This window comes from Ursus arctos, unplaced genomic scaffold (assembly GCF_023065955.2).
Source record: "Ursus arctos isolate Adak ecotype North America unplaced genomic scaffold, UrsArc2.0 scaffold_12, whole genome shotgun sequence".
Taxonomy (NCBI): Eukaryota; Metazoa; Chordata; class Mammalia; order Carnivora; family Ursidae; genus Ursus; species Ursus arctos.
The window spans coordinates 44,731,652-44,751,990 of NW_026622786.1; the positions used below are offsets into that span (position 1 = coordinate 44,731,652).

Sequence of the window (20,339 nt, forward strand, 5' to 3'; positions counted from 1 at the left end):
ATCATGCATGTTGATTATATCTGGCAGGAAGTCTGGATGACTTCACCTTTATTTGTGGGAGAAGGATAAACCCGTGGGAAGATGTGTTCTCCCAACCATGCTCTGTGAGAGGCCCTGCGATAGGTGCTCGGGATAAAATGGTGAAAGATGCGGTATCTGGTCTCAGAGTCCATAAAGGTCAGTTACCTTTCTGATTGCAGTAACAACGTAAGCTTTTGCTGTAATGGGCCAGATAGTAAATATTTTCGGTTTTGTGGGCCATGAGTTCATGTTGTACCTACTCACTTCTGCCTTCGTAGCACCAAAGCGGTCATAGATGATTCATAAAGAAATGGATGGGGCTGTTTTCCAGTAAGACTTTATTTAAGGATATGGAAATCTGTATTTCGTGTAATCTTCACGTATCATATAATATTATTCTTTTGATTTTTTTGAACCATTTACAAATGTGGCAACTCAGCTTGTGGACTGTACAGAAACAAGTGGGGAGCTGGATTTGGCCCTTGAGCCATAGATCTCTCACCCCTGACCTAGGAGGTGGTCACTGGTAGTTCAGATCCGTGATTCCTAAGTCTAGCTCCTGTTCAACTAAAGTGGAGATCTGCTTGTCTCCTGCCCCCAAACCCCAAGTCCACAGGTCTTTCTACAAAACAAAAATCTTTTTATAAATTTATGGTTCTACTGGGGACATCTGGGGACTTGTTTTCCTGTGAGAAAATGAAAATCACTCCAGTGACTATTTGGTCTCTGAAACAGTTTAATTTAGTTTGTTTGTTTTTTTCCTTTTTTTCCCTTTCCCTATCTCCATGCTAGAAATTAACATAAAAATTCTTTCTGGCTAAATTCCCAATACATTTTCACAGTGAGCATTTTCTGAAGTGAAAATTAGTAGCTTCCTTGCAGTTTTCATCAGGGATGTGAAATTGTGCAGCTCACAGGGGTTGGAGAACTCGAACCCCATTTATGAATTAATACATGCTGCTGAGAGTACCTTGCTGTCTGCTGAGTGCCAGGGATTCTTTTCCACAGAATCCTGAGTATCTACATAGTGTATTTTAATTTCCTTTCTCATTCCACCAGTGAGCGAATACCATTTTCAATTTGCACAAATGAATTAATACGTAACAACTAGTACCTGTATGAGATTATATTATTTACACCATCCTTAGGGGTTGGCAGCACTTGGGCAAATTATAATGTCTTTCTCTAGTACCCCCTCCATGCTGGCCAGTTTTTATCCAGGTGAAGTGTAGTAACAGAGAGCATTTAGGACACCATCAAACAGGAATCACAGGCAGTGGGAGTACACATCTATGGGGCAGATCTGGCTCAAGTCCCGTTTGTGGCTGCACAGTGATTACGTATCTGTAGAATTTCCTTGTTGAAGCATAAGATGACTTTCACATCTCACATCTTTTCTGTTTGACAGCTTTTCTCTAGCTCTAGCCTTGGTCCCCAAAGCAGCCTTGAGTCCTCAGTCTCAGGATCTAAGCTATTGAACTAGAACTCTGTTTTCCCCCTGCTGGGATGGCTCTGATCTTTCAGGTCAGAAAATTCTGATAGTGGAGGGAATTTGACTCCTGCAGCAACTCACAGGAATCATGGGGGAAGGAATGTTGTCATTGTTTAACACACACACACACACACACACACACACACACACGGGCTTTGGAATCAGGCAGACTTGGATTGGAATCCTGGTGTTTTCCACTTAGGAGCTATTGTAGAATTCAAGCAACATAATTAGCTCCTCTGTGTCTTAGTTTGGATAGCTGTGAAATGGAGGAGAAAACCTACCTCACAGAGTAGAGGGGAGGATTAAATGAGATAATGAACAGCTAGTAAGTTCTCATAAAAGGCTGAGGAGAGCATTGAGTAAGCGGTCAATAAAAATACTACCACTTTGAAGAGATTTAAAAAATCTATTTCCTTCACTTATAGACCAAATGTTTGTTAAATTGCTGTTTGCTTCTAAGACCGAGAAATAAAATTCATGTACCACATGAAATAGAGGAGCTCACGTTCAAGTTGAAAAGGCAGCCATCTGGGGGCGCCTGGGTGGCACAGCGGTTAAGCGTCTGCCTTTGGCTCAGGGCATGATCCCGGCGTTCTGGAATCGAGCCCCACATCAGGCTCCTCCACTAGGAGCCTGCTTCTTCCTCTCCCACTCTCCCTGCTTGTGTTCCCTCTCTCGCTGGCTGTCTCTCTCTGTCAAATAAATAAATAAAATCTTAAAAAAGAAAGAAAGAAAGAAAGAAAGAAAGAAAGAAAGAAAGAAAGAAAGAAAGCCATCCAGCAGCAAGTGCAGAGTGTGAGTGTAAAACAGAGGTATGTAGAGCAGGGCCCCAGATGAGGGAATCATCAACACACCTGGGGACATCACAGAAGGCAGTGTGCAAGCTGTGTTGAAAGATGACGTTTGTCAAGTGGTCAAGGGAAGAAGTACGTTCCCATCCACAGGATAGTGCTAGATTTGGTTTTGCTGGAGTTTAGGGTAGCAGAGGGGGAGAAGGTGGTCACGGTGGGACTGATGAGGAATGCAGGGGTCCAGTGATGAGGGACCTCGAATATCATGTGAAGGAAACTGGACTCTGACACGCTCCGTGGGTCTTTATGATGTGTGGGAAAGCAGAATGCCATTAGTGAACTGATGCCCATCCCACCTGTAAGTGTGTTTGAGCTAGAATGGAGATCCTTGAAGGGCTACGTCACCACAGATGTGTCCAAGTCCTGGGGCCAGAGATCAAGTCCTGAAGCAAAGAACCCGACAAAGCAAAACAGGACTCGGGATAGGTCATCGAAGTCCAGTGCTTTAAGCGTCTCCTGTAAATCCAGGCTTCTTCACGTAGCCCCGCCTTCTCTGTGCAGGATTCAAATACAGGTACGAGTCTAGCCTTCCTCCTTGCGAAACTGCACCGTCCCACCTCCTGAACTTTAGAACTATCGGCACTGCCTGCCAGGAGTGGGGTCCTCAGTAGGAGCAAGGATGGAGATTTCCCAAAGAGGAAATGAAGCAATTGCCATGTCTTCGAGATCAAAATCAAAATCAAAGCCCAAACCAGATCGAGAAAGACCTCTTTCTTCCCCCTTGAACTTGCAGTCTAGGGACTGTTTTACGACTGGAAACCCATGCATCACGGTGGAGCAGCTCCGGACTTGCATTGCCTTACCCGCAGCCACCACCCAGCCCTTCCTTCCCCAGGGCCTAGGAAGCACACCAGCCTGAATAGGTGTGTGTGAGTGTGTGTTTGTGTGTGTGTGTGTGTGTGTGTGTGTGTGTGTGTGCGTATGTTGCTTTCAGATTATAGGTGCCTGGGGAACCCGCGCCCAGGGCAACAGAGCAGAGGCCTGGGTCTCCTCCCACATTAGGGCCCAGAAAAGGGGGCTGAAGCTGAGCTTCACTTCCAGCTTTCCCAGGCTGCGTTCCAGCAGCGCTTGGGCCTCTCCGGAACCTCCGTGCTTGCCTTCCCTCCTCCCTTAGCAACCGCGAGGCTGTGGATACCGCCAGCGGGTGGGGGGCCGGGACTACCGGGTAGCTCTGGGGCGGCGGCGGCCCAGCTCAGGTGCCCGGCGCACCGGCGGCCGCAGTGCGGAGCCACCCGGCGGGCGCGAGTGTCGCTGCGCCAGCGCGCACAGGGCCCCGCGCACCCAACCTCCGCACCTGCCGCGGGGTCCAAAAGGGATCCTGCAAAAATGAGCCATTCTCACCCGGCTGGGTAAGTGACAACTGGAGCTTTTCCACCCCGCGGCAGGTGGCGGCTGCAGCCAGCGGCCCCTCCTCCTCCCTCCTGCTGCGGAGAAAGGGGCGAGAGGGGAAGCGAGAGGGAGGGCTGGGGAAGAAGAAACAAATAATACGAATTCTGGGTGGCACTGAGGATGGCAGAAATCCCAGGCTTCGTATCTCCTCCCTCCCTTTCCTCGCTTCTTTCACCGACGTTCGCCTCTTTGAAATTTTCACTCTGAAAGGATTAAAAAATGGATGTGAAAACGCATACATTAAGCAGGGACGTTAGCTGGGGTCAAAAAGACCCTGTGGTGTGGGACATGCGCGTTTGAATGCGAAAGTAGAGGTCGCCAAAATGTGCATTCGTCTGGAGATTTGGGACTGAGAGATAAATTTTCACTGTGGCGTCTTGCAGAGAAACGAGGTGTGAGTTGATTTAATGTCGAGGGAGGTTTTATTGTGAGGTGAGGGGTGCCCCTTATTTCAGGGTCATAGGGATCCTTAAAAGTGTTTTGACCAGGGAAGGTGGTATGATACTGGAGAGGAAGGAGAGAAGGAAGGAATTGTGTCCTTGTATGTTTACACACGATTTCCTGTTGCTTTGGGCAGGGTGACTCCTCAGAAGATGTATTTGGCAATTATTCAATCTATTCTAGAAAATTAACACAGTCATTATTGGATGTTGTTTTAAAAAAAAAAGGTCGTGGTCCTTTTGTTGGAAGGGAGAACATCCAATTTCCTCCCGAATTAAACAATGTAATGCATATTAGATGGTTTTTTATTATGATACATCTAGTAAGCAGATAATATCCCAGTTGATCTTGCAACTAATTTGAAAATGTTTTCCTTTTTAATTGGATTTATTGCACATTTTCAAGAGCAGCAAATTAGCAGAAGACAACATATTTAAGATCATTTGGAGTTTGTGATGTCTGAAATACCACATTAGTCGTTGTGTTTAGGATTTATAGTCAAACTTAAAGATTTTATTTTTTAATGAATTCTCTGAGTGTAATAACACAAACAAAATGTTTGAAGAACTAGAGGTATACAAGGTGCCATGTTGGAAGTCAAGCCAGAACTTTTTTTGGAAAGCAATGTAGCTACGACTAAACAAGCTTCTTCTCATTTTATCTTGAATTTAGTTTAGGTGCTTTAACGCTGTGATGCTGAACTCCTGTGCAATTTTAGTTAGCCGTGGGTCATGTGGGATGTAAATGGCACTATTTTTCTGCAGCTGCTATTTGCAGTATGTCCACATTTGGGAAAATGAATGTGTCAGTCATGGTTGTCTTCCTATGTTTTTCAAGTTTTTGGCTAAGTTAGAATCTTATTAGACCATTTAATCATCCATTTTAAAATGTGGAAAAACCTGTAGCTGCTTATTAAATTGTGCATGATTAAGATTTCAGAAACTGAAGTGAAATTTTTCTGAAGCTCCATCAGTTCCAAGCACATGGAAAAAAGGAAAATGTATGATCTAGGGAAAGAGTAGGCTTCATGGTAGTCTTCAAGAAAGATATTAAGATGGCAACAGTAGTTTTGCACTAAAATTGTAAGCTTCTGGAGGGTAGGCACTATGTCTTATTAATCTTTGTGCCCCCTTTCCCTAGGACAATGTTCTGCAGAAAGTAAAGCTCAGGAAATGTTTGTTGAATGAATGGTGTATTCTGACCCTGCCTCCAGGCTCAAGGTGGATGTATTCACATATGAAAAGCATATTAGAGCTGAACATTTGTTACCATGAGCTGAACAAGTATTGACCATGTGCCACGCTGTAGAATAATGTTTCACATGAAATACTACATTTAATTTTCCCACCCATCTCATGAGGCAGATTCTAGTCACCCTCATTCTCACAGGGAAGGAAACTGAGGTCTGAAAATTTTGAAAGGTCTCACAGGTAGGCGAGGTGTCAGGGCTGGAAAGCAAAACCAGGCTGTCCAGTTTCAGAGCCTGTGCACTGCACAATTACGCTTGATTGCCTCTCATGGCCAATAGCTGAGATGTATTGGAGCCCTAGATATATGGAAATTACTATCCAGATCAGACCAACATCTAACAAGAGATTGCTGTACTATCTAGCATTCTGATATATAATTAGAAAATTATTTTGCAGTAGTATGTGTAGGTGGATATATTTTTTGTTTTTAGTTCATCAAAAGTAAATGAAAACAATAAACATAAGAGTAACAACTCTCAATGCCTTAGAATTCATCCAAGAACAAAATTATTCAAATTGCTGAAGTTTTTCGTCAATGTAAGTAGTGATTATTTTTCTTGCCTATGCCACCATTTGGAAATAATAAAAGTTTCAGTAGCAAATAAAAGCTTTCATTAAAGCTGAGAAAGCTTTTCCATCATTGCTGAAGCAGTTTGTACTTATTACATTTTAAGGATAAATGGTAATGAAGTGCAGTGGTACAATAAAACAGAAATTTCAAATCCCTAAAATTCCGCCAATCAATAAGTGACGCCCTGATGCTTTCTCTCGGTGCTTCCTTTGAGTTCCACTGCTCACTTAATTACAGCTTGGAACACTTGACGTAAAAATTGCAAAGGGCCTGTGCTGACTTAGTTCAGATAGAGTTTGGAGTAAATAAAAATGGTCTTAAAAACTTCTGCCAAAGATTGTAATAGAGACTTTGAATCTGAGCTGCATTGTAATTTGGGGGAAGTCAACTATAAACCCCCGCTTCTGGCACTGCCATCTCTCATGCGATTGTTTTAGAGTGGAAAATTTCAACTGATAGTCCCTCTAGTTCGCTAAATCTCACCCTGGGTTGCTATTTGTGTGTTTGGGGGGGGTTGCTCACTAGTCCTGGAGGTGGAATGGGGATTTTATACCCCTCAGTCATGCATGAGGATGAAATGATACGGCTCTTCTAACTCCTTCAAAGGATCGTCACTGAATCCATGTGAAGTTGACTCCCTGTGTGAAAGATAAGCTTGGCTCTTAAGTAGAGATAGTCACACTCGTCTGTAAATTTGCTTTGAGGAATTGGAAGAATGGGGAGCATTCTGGTTTATGACAAGATAAAAATGCAGAAGATGTTGTTTGGAACGATTGCTCCAAGGTTTAGACACACTTTTTTTTTTTAATTTAGACTTATTAATGTATATCTTTTTAATGTAAACAAGTGTTTCTGTACTGAGAGAGTACACATCTCCCTCGACTTACGACAGGGTTATGATCCAATAAACCCATTGTAATGTAAGTCCAAAGTACGCTTAATACACCGAACCTACCGAACCTCATAGCTTAGCCTTGCGCACCTTAAACGTGCTCAGAACACTTACATTAGCCTATATATCTGGGCAAAATCCTCTCACCCAAAGCCGGTTGTATAATAAAGTGGTAAATATCTCATGTAATCTATTGAATGCTGTACGGAAAGTGAAAACCAGAGTGGTTATCCGGGTACATACAGAACAGTTTAAGGGCACCAGTTGTTCATCCTGGTGACTGTATGGCTGACTAGGAGCGGCCACCGCCCGGTGTCACCAGAGCGCATCATACCACATGTCGCTAGCCTGGGAAAAAATCAGAATTCAGAATTCAAAAATGGTTTCTCCCGGGTGCATATTGCTTTCGTACCACCGTAAAGACAAGAAATCGTAAGCCAAACCTTTGTGAGGTGGGGACCAGCTGTGCGGTGAAGTGTGGTATAGAAAGAATTAACACATCCCTACTCCCTGATAACCCAGTCCTTCTTCATCAAAGGCAGGGCGAAAACTATTGGGAGTAAAACTGTCAATTTTTAGATAGTGGATATATATATCCGAAAGTGACAAAAAATTATAAACCCACCGTGTCATTTACAATTGGACTTTGTCTCTGCCTTTTTGTTTGTTTGGTCCAATAGGGTATTTTTAAAAACTCTGATATAGTTAACATATAACATTAGTTTCAGGTGTATGATATAATAATTTGATATTTGTATATCCCGCAAAACGGTCAACACAAATACTGTACGATATACCTTATAAGTGGAATCTAAAACAATAACAATAACAACAAATGAACTAATAGATACAAAGATGGGGGCGGGTGGAAGGAGCAAGGCTGGTGGTGAAATGAGTGAAGGGAGTCAAAAGGTACAAACTTCCAGTTGATAAATAAATAAATCATGGTGATGTAATGCGGATCATGGTGATTATCGCTAATAATACTGTTTTTTTTTAAATTTGAAAGTTGCTAAAAGAATAGATCTTAAAAGTTCTTATACACACACACACACAATTTGTAACTGTGTGTGGTGATGAATGCTATCTAGATTTATTGCGGTGTCTCTGCCTTCTTAGCAAAGTGTAGAGCTTTTTGTGGCCATAGTAACATTCTAGTCTGTTCGTTGCTCACCACTCACTCCTACCATCAAAATTATCTCTGTCACACAGAAAATCAGACTTGAAGTCATTAAATATTTGAATTCAAACTGGGTAGTTTCTACTTCCCCTCCTGTTACGTATGAACAGTTTAACTTCAGGAATAAACTGTTTCTGATTAAACGAGGTGAAATGAATATGTTCACTTGTCTTGACTTCTTCTCTGACCATCTGTTACAGAGTCTGCTCTTTTTGTTATAGAGGGGATGTCTCCTCTTATCCCTTTGCCTAACAAACCTGTTCACATACGTAGATGGAATTGGAAAGGGATTTGTTTGTACAACATCACTCAATTCTTTGCATTCCTTCAGTTATTTGCCAAAATCACATAGTGATCTATCGCCAAAAAATGTTTTCAGTGATCTTTGAAATGTGATCCTTCAATTGTGTTGAAAGCAAAGGGTTGGACATTACTTGCAATCATACTTGTTGCCCAGTCATGAAAGGACTTGTATTAACGTCTATGCAATACTTCAGATTGTCCCTTTATTTTTCAGATATCCTTCTAAGTTCAGTGCACCCTAATAAGACACGGGGTGCTGAGAAGTGTGCCTTTCTTTTGTAAAAATGGAAAGATGATTATAAAAGGGAAAGGAGGGTATGGATCAATATGCATTTTCAGTCAGATCAGTTTTAGGAGAGCACCAAAGAAACTAGAGGGTCTAGAAATTAATTCCCGTAAAACTCTCCTCGCCCAGGTTCCCTTAGGAAAGTCTTTAGGGTATCCAAGGAATGTGCATACCCCAGTATGTACACTTCTTGTGTAGAGAACAGGGTACTGGCAGATGCAGTCTCCTGTAGCACCCCACTTCCTTTCTCACAGTCTCTGCTGAAGAAAGGTCTCTCTAACTGAGAAAAGTGGTGACTTTCCCAACTTCTTTTGATTATTCATAACTACAAAAAGCTTTTCAGGGAGACGAGAAAATAAAACTTCTGTGACCCAATTTTCTTTCTTTCTTTTTTTTAAAGATTTAATTTATTTATTTGACAGAGATAGAGACAGCCAGCGAGAGAGGGAACACAGCAGGGGGAGTGGGAGAGGAAGAAGCAGGCTCCCAGTGGAGGAGCCTGATGTGGAGCTCGATCCCATAACGCCGGGACCACGCCCTGAGCCGAAGGCAGACGCTTAATCGCTATGCCACCCAGGCGCCCCTCTGTGACCCAATTTTCAAACCTAAATTCAAGCTTCAAATAATCTGGGCCTGGGTGTTTATATATTTTCAAGACTTTAAGTTTCCAGAGATATCATTTTCAATGAAAATTTTAGATTCTGGGAGATAGTACTGAAATAATCTTTTTAACTTTAATTAATAATTTTGGTACAGACCAAGAGAAGTAGTATTCAGTTTGAATTATTAGATCTTTCCTGCCAATGACTTACTCAGTTCCCCCCACAAATAGTTGAAAGTAGTGTAGGCTTTGGAATGATTCCCTAAATGTCCATGGGTTTAAAATAAACTATTAAATTAGGTGGAGGTAAAATCTGTAAAAAAGAAAAAAAATCTAGGATTGAATATTCTTATAGATTTGCAAGCATCTTTGTCACCTTTCCCTAAACTTGAAGTCCCAAATGATATATTATGAATATGATTTATATTTTTCAAAAGGAGAAGGTAAGAGGACAATCAGTTGAGTTACAGTCAAAGTAAAACTCTTGGCACTACAAACAAAAATGAATATAGTGAGGTGACCAACATTTACATTTTCAGTTAAACTATTTAAGGTAAATGTATTTATATATAGTTACCTCATTAAATTAATTTTTGGTTTGAACGATCAATTACTGTTCCTGATTGCATTGAATAAGACTTGGGCAATGCCCTCAAAGGTGACTTATTTGAGTGTATAGACACTGCATTTTGATTTTTCTTTAGTTCCTTGCTTTGGCCTACCTCCGTGGTTCAGAAACTTATGCACACGAAGAATTACTGAGTGCTGCAGCATACACAAAACCATGAGTATCGTACTTTATGGATTAAGCTCATGATTTTTAAGGATATTTTTGACCATACAATACATTTGCATCTTGTGCTAAGTAAAAAAGTCAACCCAAATGTTAGGTAGGATTCCACTCTACCTCTGGTTTCTAACTGATCAGAAGCCCTTTGGTTTTTTTACTAGCTAGAAGCTCTAAATAACTCTCCTCTTCCAAGAATTCCAATCAGGGAACACATCCTTCATTGACAACATCATTGCTGCAGGTTGTTATATTAGAAAATATATTTGGATTAAAATAATTCACCTGAGAACTTGCCTTTCTGGATTAATGTCTTTCCAGAGAAAAGAGAAAAAGATGTTACAAGTTCAGTAGATGCAGCTTGAAAAATCATGCCTTACTGAGATTCCTGTCAATATTAGGATTAGAAGTTTTTTGAGACTTGTTGTCAAAACATTGCTTTCACAGTGAGCCACAAGACACATATTTTAAAAATGAAGAACACTTAAAAGTGTATCTGTATGGGTCAGACTTCCTAATAGCTTCTCATTCTCTTGAGGGTCTCCTCTGACCCTCACTCTTCTTGTCTCCCTGTCTCTTTCGTATGGTTAACTCTTTTTTGGTCAATGGGCAGATTACTATGAGATGCAGTTTCTTCTTCTGCCCAGCGCTCTAGGGGATCTCTTTGGAGAGGTTCATTAATCCTCTCCACTTCCATCCAAACTACCTACATGGCTGTAGTGGGGTCCAAAAGATATGTGTTCCCCTTTTGGATGGATCATCAATGACCCTTTTCGGTTTGCGAACACAGATAATTTGGAATCAAAGTGTGGGTTTCTTTGTACTTAAGAAATCTATTCCTTGTTCCTATCTAAATCCATGCTACATATTTCAGTTGGTCATCTTTTTGGCTGTGCTTGTGTTATGGGCTGAATTGTACCCCCACCCAAATTCATATGTTGCAGTGCTAACTCCCAGAACCTCAGATGTGACTGTATTTTGAGATAATGGTCTCTAGGAGGTAATTATACTTAAATGAGGTCAATGGGGTCATTAATCTAATATGACTGGTGTCATTATAAGAAGAGGAGGTTAGGACTTAGACGCACACACAGAAAGAAGACCATGTGAAGACAGAGGGGAAAAATGGCCATCGATAAGCTAAAGAGAGAGGCCTGGAACAGAACTTTCCCTCATGGCTTTCAGAAGAGACCAACCCTGTTGACACCTTGACCTTGGACTTCTATTCTCCAGAACTGTGAGATACTAAATTTCTGTTGTTTGAGCCCCCCAGTCTGTGATGCTTCGATATGGTAGCCCTACCGCACCGATACAACCTGTTTGTCACTGCTGATGCTCTCTATTACTTGGTCCTGCAAAAGCTAAAGATGGCCTTTATGAGAAATGTAGTCATTGGAAGTAAATGGTTTAACAATATGAGGCTCATGAAGAGTGGAAATTGGAAGCCAAAAGTTGAAAAAGGAGATAAAACTCAAAGCAAACAGAAAATATGATTAAAGCACTAGTGAGGAGAAGTAATTAAGATAATAAGTCAATGGTCTCTACTGGTAAGTATTGAACTTCTCTTTTTAGTCTGATTCGTAATCAAATTACTCCCTACCTCTCAGCATCTTACACTGGTTGGGTTAGAAAATTGAACATTGTAAGCTGGTGATCCATTTTTCTGTGACTGTTATTATTTTCTTATAATAGTACTAAATATTTATAAATTAATGAAAATTCTTAGAGCAAAATATTGAAACAAGAGAAAAAACAGCAGGGAACTAAATAGACAATATAAATTGCACATAGTAGTTATGAAACAGCATTAAAAACTAAGGATTTTAAATTGAATCGAATCATAGTGTTTTATAATAGCAGTTAATCTGACATTCTCTATATGCCATGGATTGTAATATTTTATATTTGTGAATATTATGTGGCTCTCATATTAAGAAGTTGTCTCTCTGCATAGCTTGCCCCAAGATGTTTACAATAATATTGTTTCTGTTGTTTAGATTCAAATAAAAATAATCTGCTGTAAATTAGAATAATAGACTTAGAGGGGATCTCAAGTCTCTGGGTACTGGGGATATGAGTTGTCTTTTATTTTCTTATATGTATCTGTATTTTGCAAAATTTCTACTTTGAGCAAAATATAAAAGAAAGAAATAAAAATTACTTGAAATCCTCCCATTGATAATCATAGTTTTTTTGGTCATTTTATTTTTTCTCCATTTTCCTATGTATTATCCTACTTTTAAAGCTATACTGACAAAGCTATATTGTTTGAAAAGCTGTTTCTAAGACAGAACTGTTTTTTAAGTTATACCAACAAGTACCAAGAAGGCAATTCCCTCATAGCATTCCAGTTGTCTTCATATTTCCCTTGTAACTACAAACGTTTTGAGGGTAGAGACCATACCTCTCTACATATTTTGGTCCTTCATGTACTTCAGGACTACGCCCTGCACTTAGCTCACTGCTTGCTGAAATAAGTCTCGTATATAAGTGATCATTTGTGATTAGTTTCAAGAATACATTTGCTCATTCATTCAATTAATATTTACCGAGTGCCGAGTATGTACTACTTACTAAGCTACCATATTAAGCACTTACTGTGTTCAAGAAATTCATTTGAGGGGCGCCTGTGTGGCTCAGTCATTAAGCGTCTGCCTTTGGCTCAGGGCGTGATCCCGGCGTTCTGGGATCGAGCCCCACGTCAGGCTCCTCCGCTGGGAGCCTGCTTCTTCCTCTCCCACTCCCCCTGCTTGTGTTCCCTCCCTCGCTGGCTGTCTCTCTCTGTCAAATAAATAAATAAAATCTTTAAAAAAAAAAAAAAAGGAATTCATTTGAGTTCTTGAAGAAAACCTAAATAGTGAGTCTTTTTTTTTTTTTTTTTTAAAGATTTAAAAAGTCACTGAACGTCTTTGAGTTTTGCTGTCCAGGAGCAGTAGGGTAATCATATCAGTTAAGAATTCATTCAACTGGAAGTAACGGAAAACCAAATGAACGGTGCCTTGAATCATACCAACATTTATTATTTACTTCACAAATAGTCTGGAGGTAGGTGATTCAATTTTTTTGTAATATCAGGACTTGGGTCCTTACCTGTACAATTTTCTTGGTCTTTTCCTTATGGTAGCAAGATGATTACACTAGATCCAGTCATTATATTTTTATAAAAACATCCAAAACATAAAGGAAAAAGATGGTTAAAAGAAGGGTATTTTGGGGCGCCTGGGTGGCTCAGTCATTAAGCGTCTGCCTTCGGCTCAGGGCGTGATCCTGGCGTCATGGGATCGAGCCCCACATCAGGCTCCTCTGCTGGAAGCCTGCTTCTTCCTCTCCCACTCCGCCTGCTTGTGTTCCCTCTCTCACTGGCTGTCTCTCTGCCTGTCAAATAAATAAATAAAATCTTAAAAAAAAAAAAAAAGGTTTTTTTAATCAAGGAGGAAAGCATTTCCAGAACATTCCAGAACTTTCCTTTAATATGTCATTGACCAGAACTGCATCAGTGGGCATGCCTACGTGCCAAGGGAGTGTGGGAAAGAGTGTATGGACCTTTACAACCTCATGGGAGATGGACAAGGGAGAAGGGTTTGGGAATGGCTTCGGGGACAGTCCACAGCGTCCTGTGGCACAGTGCTTTAGTAGTTAACTCTCTAGCTCCAGACTATGGTATGAGCTCAGACTTGCCACACAGCTGTTGCGTGGCCCTACTCGAAATCTGTATAATCCCTCTGATTCTCGTTTTTTTCATCCATGTGGAACATATGTCTGTTGTGTAGGTTGTTGTGAGGATTAAATGAAATCCTCTAAAACATTTAGCACAGGGCCTGCCATATAGTAAGTGTTAAATATGCTAACTTAGTGCTCGGTAGCACTGAGGTAGGTACGAATGTACATGAATAAGTCCAAATCTCTGTAGGAGAACTTGCACACCTAAGTCCTGAGCTAGATGTAGAGTTGGATTCATTGGACAGGGCATTCTGGAGAGGTTAATTTGGGGGTAAAATTTTGGATACATACATAAAAGATACATACAGTATCCGGAAACATTTAAAGAGTGAAAAGTACTTTATAAGTACATAGTACAGATAACCCCCACTTTCCCTACATTTGCGTTAAGCCACTTCGCTTTTACTAAGACCCATCGAGGACCTGTTTTCGCTAGCGGAAAGAAGTCTGTAGAAGATTTTTGCCTAAATCAAGGTGAAAAGCAAAATAGCATCTAGCACGTGTCTGCAGCAAGCCTTTAGGGAGGCAGCGCACATTCTGAGCAGCCAGAGTTAGCAGAAGTTTAGAGCATTTCAAAGGAGGCACAAACAAGGACTTGAAATCTCTAAAAGATTGGAACTGTCTGAAAATCATCTTATTTTTTGTGTTTTTCTAAATGAAAAAGAATGATATTACACATGGAAAATCAATGTTTCATTAAAAAATAGGAGATAAACATGGTACATTAGAAAGAGGAATATTTTTGGGGTCAGAAAGACATAAGTTTGAATCTCAGTTGTGCCTTATGGGGATTTAGGAAAGTTAATTTCTCTGTGCCTCACTTTCCTCTTTCAAAAATTGGTGCTAATAAATACCTTCCTGGCAGGAATATTGGCAAATATTAGAGACTCAGTGAGTGGCAGCGATTGTGTGTTTATTTTGATCTTCGTGCAAAGCATATGTTGCTTAAGTCTTTTTTGCTTGTTTTTTTTCCTCGTTTTATTTTTCCAGCTTTATTGAGATGTAATGGACAAATAGCACGATGTTAAGTTTAAAGCATACAGGGTGATGGCTTTATATATGTATGTTTCATGAAATGATAGATTAGTTAGCACATCCTTAAGTCTTTAGCTTCCAATTCTTAAAGTACGTCAACTCGATGGTAACTTCCAAAACCCATTGAGTATGTAGTGTGTGATAGGTAATTTGCTAAGTTTTTAGTATTGTCTCATTTAATGCTCTAAATGACATTCAAAAATAGCACTACGATTATTTCCATTTTCAGAGGAAAATAGAAGGCACAGGGAAGTTAAGTACCTTGCCCCTCATTGCTAAGGAGCTGAGATAGTTGAATAGTTAAGATTCAAACTCAGGAAATTGGACTTGAGAAGTGAAACTCTCAACTACCATACTCTTCCTCCTCAAGACACAGCAAGGGGATTTTGGTGGTAGAATAATCTAGTCATGCTGTTACCCAGCTTAAAACCCTCCATGGCTGTTAGAAAACCGGCTAGTCCCAGGCCCGTTGGGTGAGCCATCTTACAGACCACCCCTTTGACTTTTAGACAGTTGTTCCTTTTATTAAGCCAGACTGCCTTCCCTATACTTTCCCTCATCATTTGAGATGATCCTGCCTTCTTAGCATCTTTCACAGGTAATACCATTCACTTATCTGACCCCCATATGCTTTCTCTTACTTGGGCTGAGCTCTTCGGGACTGTTGACTGTTCCTTGTAGAGCACAGTTCTGCTTAGTGGTTAAAACTGAACAGTCCCTGATTTGAATTGTGGATCTGCCTTTAAAAATAGTCATGAGCTGCTCATCCAAGCACTCTATACCATAGTTTACTCTTCCGTGAAGAGGGTAGATAATAGTACTTTGCACGGTCGTTTTGAGAATTAAAATATATAGCTCATGTTATATAGAGTGTTTACTACGTGCACCACAAAAACATTAGGTGATCCATAAATACTGGAGATGAAAATTATTGGTTTCTAGAACTTTCCCTTCTGTCACCTTTTCTCCAAACAGCCTCCTTATCTCCCTTGGTGTGTATACTATTTTTCTGTTAATGCAAATTTTTTAAGTGGCCACAATATCTTTCTTTATTTTTTCTGTTCAAAGAATTGACCTTCTTAAGTCTCCAGAGAAGAGCTTAGAGGATCAAACTTCTTCTTTTGGGAACGGTCCACCTTAGGGAGTCCCAGGCCTACTGACTTCCCATGCACTGTTTTCCTATTGCCTCATCTGTGCACACTGCAAAACTATCTCGCCAGCAGTCAGCACAGTTGGAGACTAGTTTTGTTTTTAGTAGTCACTTCAAACCATCATATTAAGGCTATAAATAAAATAATATTATGGTTCTCATCTGTCTGCATCGTTGGAATAAGCTGAGAGAAATTGTAAATCAATATTTAGCATAATTGCTGAGATCTGGCAGGTTTGGATACAAATAAAAAGAATGAAGGATGTAATATAAAATCATTTATATAGTATTAGTTCAATCACCCTCTATAAAGTGGCAGGCAGCAGAGACTCATGGTCTAATTTTAGTTGGCAAAGAATTTTCTTATAAAGGGTTGGAAAATAATTGACCCTTATGTCAATTACTCTTCTGCATTGGTCTTTATTCAAGTTTCCTCAAAAGGTTTTTCTTTTTTTCCTGCCTCCCTAGGAACTTTTCTTTCAATGCAATTTTGTAGCATACTGCAAAAGCATTTATTTGACAAAAAACAAAACAACAAAACTAACATTGTCAGCATGATCATCCACACTGAGCGTTCTGAATTTTAAAAAAGCCAAAATATGTAAAGCAAGCTTTTGAACCTCTTTTGGCATAAACTGCTTTCAGTTATTATCCTGAAGCGGAAGAGAGGTTAACCCTGATCCTTACACGTGGACTTTTTAAAAGGATGTATGTCAAGGAATTGGACCAGTATATTTTGTTTCCATTAACTGATTTATAATCTCATGCATTCGACAAGTATTGGCGAAGCGTATACTGTAGACATGCACCACAGTACACTTGTGAGAGGGATACATGGAGGAATCTTACATGAATCTAAAGGGAGTGATCAAACATGATGAAAGAAATTCTGGTGCAAGGTAGCGAGACAAGGGCCCAAGGAAAGGGACAGGTATAATTCTATGGAAATTCCTGTGATATTCTGGCATCTTCTTTTTGAGTCCTATGATCTGAGTTTACTGATGAGCTGTGCCTACTTTTATAAGCTCAGTGTCCTGAATATAAAATAAGAGAGTTGACTAGACTTCATGTGGTCATTTCTGTAATCCCGTGGCTCCAGGTAAATACATTTCCAGACCAGTAAACTTGGATCATCCACTTCAGGAAGCAGTCACAGCATTTGGCTTCATGGTGATAATTGCAAAAAGAAAATTGAATTCACCAGGGTCATGCATCTTGTAAGGGGTAGAATTAGAATTTGACCTCAAGCCTTCTAGCCCCAAATCTCATCCTTTTTTATCTCATCAAATTTACTTTGGGCTGAAGTATTTGATATAGATTTATTTGCCTTAAATAACTGCAGGAAAATCATTGCATCTATTAAGAGTTAAGGTGTCTGGTCTTAAATCTTCTCACTCTTAAGTGACAGACATGCAGTTTTCAGTGATGGGAAGCCACGTAGTTTATTTTTTCTTTATTTTTCTGGTTATTTGTGCTGCTTTCAGTTATTTTATTTGGAGAAGTTGCTCCCGTTTAGATTTTATTACTTCTTTGCTAAGAATCTTGCTGAGATTCAAAATCTTTTAGTTGGTTGGCTTGAGTGTGATGTGTTTCCTCAGAGAACTGAAATTCTGTGGATTCTTACAAATCTTTTTGATGGACAGTGAGAAAGCCATATGGGTCAGGAGGTGGAGCTCCCTTGCTTGTGAATTATAACATAATGGCAATCAAACCACAATATCCTATGATTTGTTTAACTTGCTTTCCCACTACAAGGACTTGATGTGAGTTGCAGAAACATTTTATCTGGTTGTCATTGCTGGAAGCCTGCCTTGGCAGTGGAGGTTTGATGTAGGCCCTCCTTGAACACTATCAGACTCTACAAATTGCAGATTTAGTGACCTCTGAAATGCAAAGCACCTCTCGATTAAGCTCTTCATTTTTAGTAATAAAACCGTGTTCATTCACCTAAGTCTCATTTGATTTTGTTGAGCATAAAATGATGTAATCAGTTTTTCCAGATTGGTAGGTGAGTTGAACCTTTCCATTTGTGGCGATGTAAAGAGATATCTTGCATAAAATTTCTTGATTGAAATGCTACTGAAAATGTCAATGTGTTTGCTAGAGTCCTCGTGTTCTTTTTGTTGGGGATAGGAAATGGTTGAACGGGTATATGAGCCCCTTTGGTCAAATGCTGCATATAGAAGATGAATTTCTGGATGAAACTATGTAAGGCATACTTCTGTACGTTGACTCATATAATCAATCATTTTATTTAATAGCTCCTGTGATATATCTTGTTACTCACTTTTAAAATTAGTGGTGTGCTGGTAAACTGGCTTCTCAGAAAGAAAAAAAGCCTGGATTTATAGTGTTTGTTAATTTCTGGGTTGCAAATACTCCCATGATGGCCAATTTCAAGCTAACAACGGCTTGCAAAACTCCTGAAAATTTTAACAGTTATCTCATTAGAGCCAGTATGAGTCAGCTCCAGCACTCCACAGTTATTACTTTTAAAATAGAGTTTTGTACGCTTTCTAATTGTTTTATGTGTAAAATCCTTCTCTCTAACCTCATTTTGAGGCTTTTAATGGTAGGGACCCAGCCATATTCTTTCCTCTTCCCCAGATTTATCTATGCATGTGCAATAATTAAGCATGCATTGTAACCTATTACATCAATACCAAGATGATTTTTTCACATTTTCACGTTACTAAAATCATTTGTGCTTACACCAGTGGCATGCTATAGTGTAATTGGCAAAATTTTCTTCTTTCTTAGTGTTTCATATAATCATTATTTGAATTTAATGAAATATATTAAGTGCTGATTAATTGATGTTTGACATGAGTGCAATTACATCCTATGGGCGAATCTATCTTTTCACATATTACATTCACCTAAAGAGGTTATCTCTATTGTTATCCCTATGAGAAAAATCTATTGTTTGAATATATCGGTTTCTTAGTGTACCTCCTGTTCTTTTGTCTTAGTGCTCACATTTGGCACATCAAAGTTTAGGCTCCAATTTATTTTGGACATCTTGGTATGGTGCCAAGAACTGCCTTCCTCCCTCTGATCTGGGAAGTGTCCCTTTTCAAAGTGAGCATCACTGGCATGATTGAACATGGTCATTGGACAATATATATGTTATTGCCATAACATTCAGCATCCCGTGTTTCTGCTCCCTGGCATGTGGCATATAAGAAAAGCCTTGTGACAGGCAGAATAATGGCCCCTCAAAGAAGTCCGTCTATGTCCTAGTCCTCAGAACATGTGAATAGGTTAATTTACATGGCAATGGGAAATTAGGTTTGCACATGGAATTAAGGTTGCTAATCAGCTGACCCTAAAATAAAATGGGGGGAGCCTCTAGAATGTGGAAAAGATCCTTCCTAAGAGTCTCCAGAAGGAATGTAGCCCTGATGACACCTTGAATTTAGCGAGACCCGTTTTGAACTTCCGACCTCTAGAAGTGTAAGACAATAAATTCGCGTTAAGCTACTAATGTGTGGCACTTGGGTACAGCAGCAATAATGAACTAAGCTTCATTAATTCAGATGGGCAGAGTCACAATTTGATCTAAATAAAACCGGTTGTGTCAAAATTATTCTTTATGTTCTCTCCGAACAAGTTTGCTAGGAAAATTTGTATCATAGGGCAGATTGCAGAAATACATATTAGAGAATAAGATAATTTATAGATTTCAAAATATTGTTTTTAATGCTAATGATATGGCTAATTACAAATGGAAGTTACGTATTTGTTAATTTTGCCTGTAAGTATTTTCACTTAAAATTTTTCTATTTCTGTATTGGGGAATTTACGGAATTACATTTTTATGTGAATATTTCAAGATTCTTATTTTCCTGTCATCATATTTAGCATCCTGGTCCCCACCTTAGCAAGCCCTGGTGAGTGAAACCCTGGTGAGTGGTGTTTCACTGTGCTTTGGCAAATATTTTCAGGAACAAACTTTAGGTTATGTGATCTTTAGCAAGTGACTTAAACTAAGGCTTGTTTTCCTTACCCACAAAACGAAGACAATTACTCCTTCTGTTATGGCTTGTGTCCTCCTTAGATTCACGTGTAGCAACCACAATCCCCAGTGCAATGATATTTGGAGCTGGTGCTTTTGGGAGATGGGTCATGAGGATGGAACCCTCATGATGGGGTTAGTGCCCTTATAAGAAGAGACGAAAGAGAGCTTGCCTTTCTGTCTGCTCTGTGCCACGTGGGGATACAAAGAGAAGATGGCTGTTCATCAACCAGGAAGAGGGCCTCACCAAGAGCCTGACTGTGCTGGCACGTTGACCTCAGACTTCCAGTCCCCAGGACTGTGAGAAATACATTTGTTTTTCAAGCCACCCAGTCCATTTTGTGACAGA

At 39.9% G+C, this 20,339-nt stretch overlaps 1 protein-coding gene across 1 annotated transcript in view; it reads left to right on the top strand.

Moving 5' to 3' along the window:
• Positions 1 to 2,650: 2,650 nt before the first annotated feature.
• ERICH3 (glutamate rich 3) overlaps positions 2,651 to 20,339 on the top strand; it is a 95,303-nt gene continuing 77,614 nt past the window's right edge. The window contains exons 1-2 of the mRNA XM_044383573.3: positions 2,651 to 2,881; positions 3,370 to 3,716. Coding sequence (XP_044239508.2) covers positions 2,651 to 2,881; positions 3,370 to 3,716 — 578 coding nt within the window. The remainder of the gene's footprint in view (positions 2,882 to 3,369; positions 3,717 to 20,339) is intronic.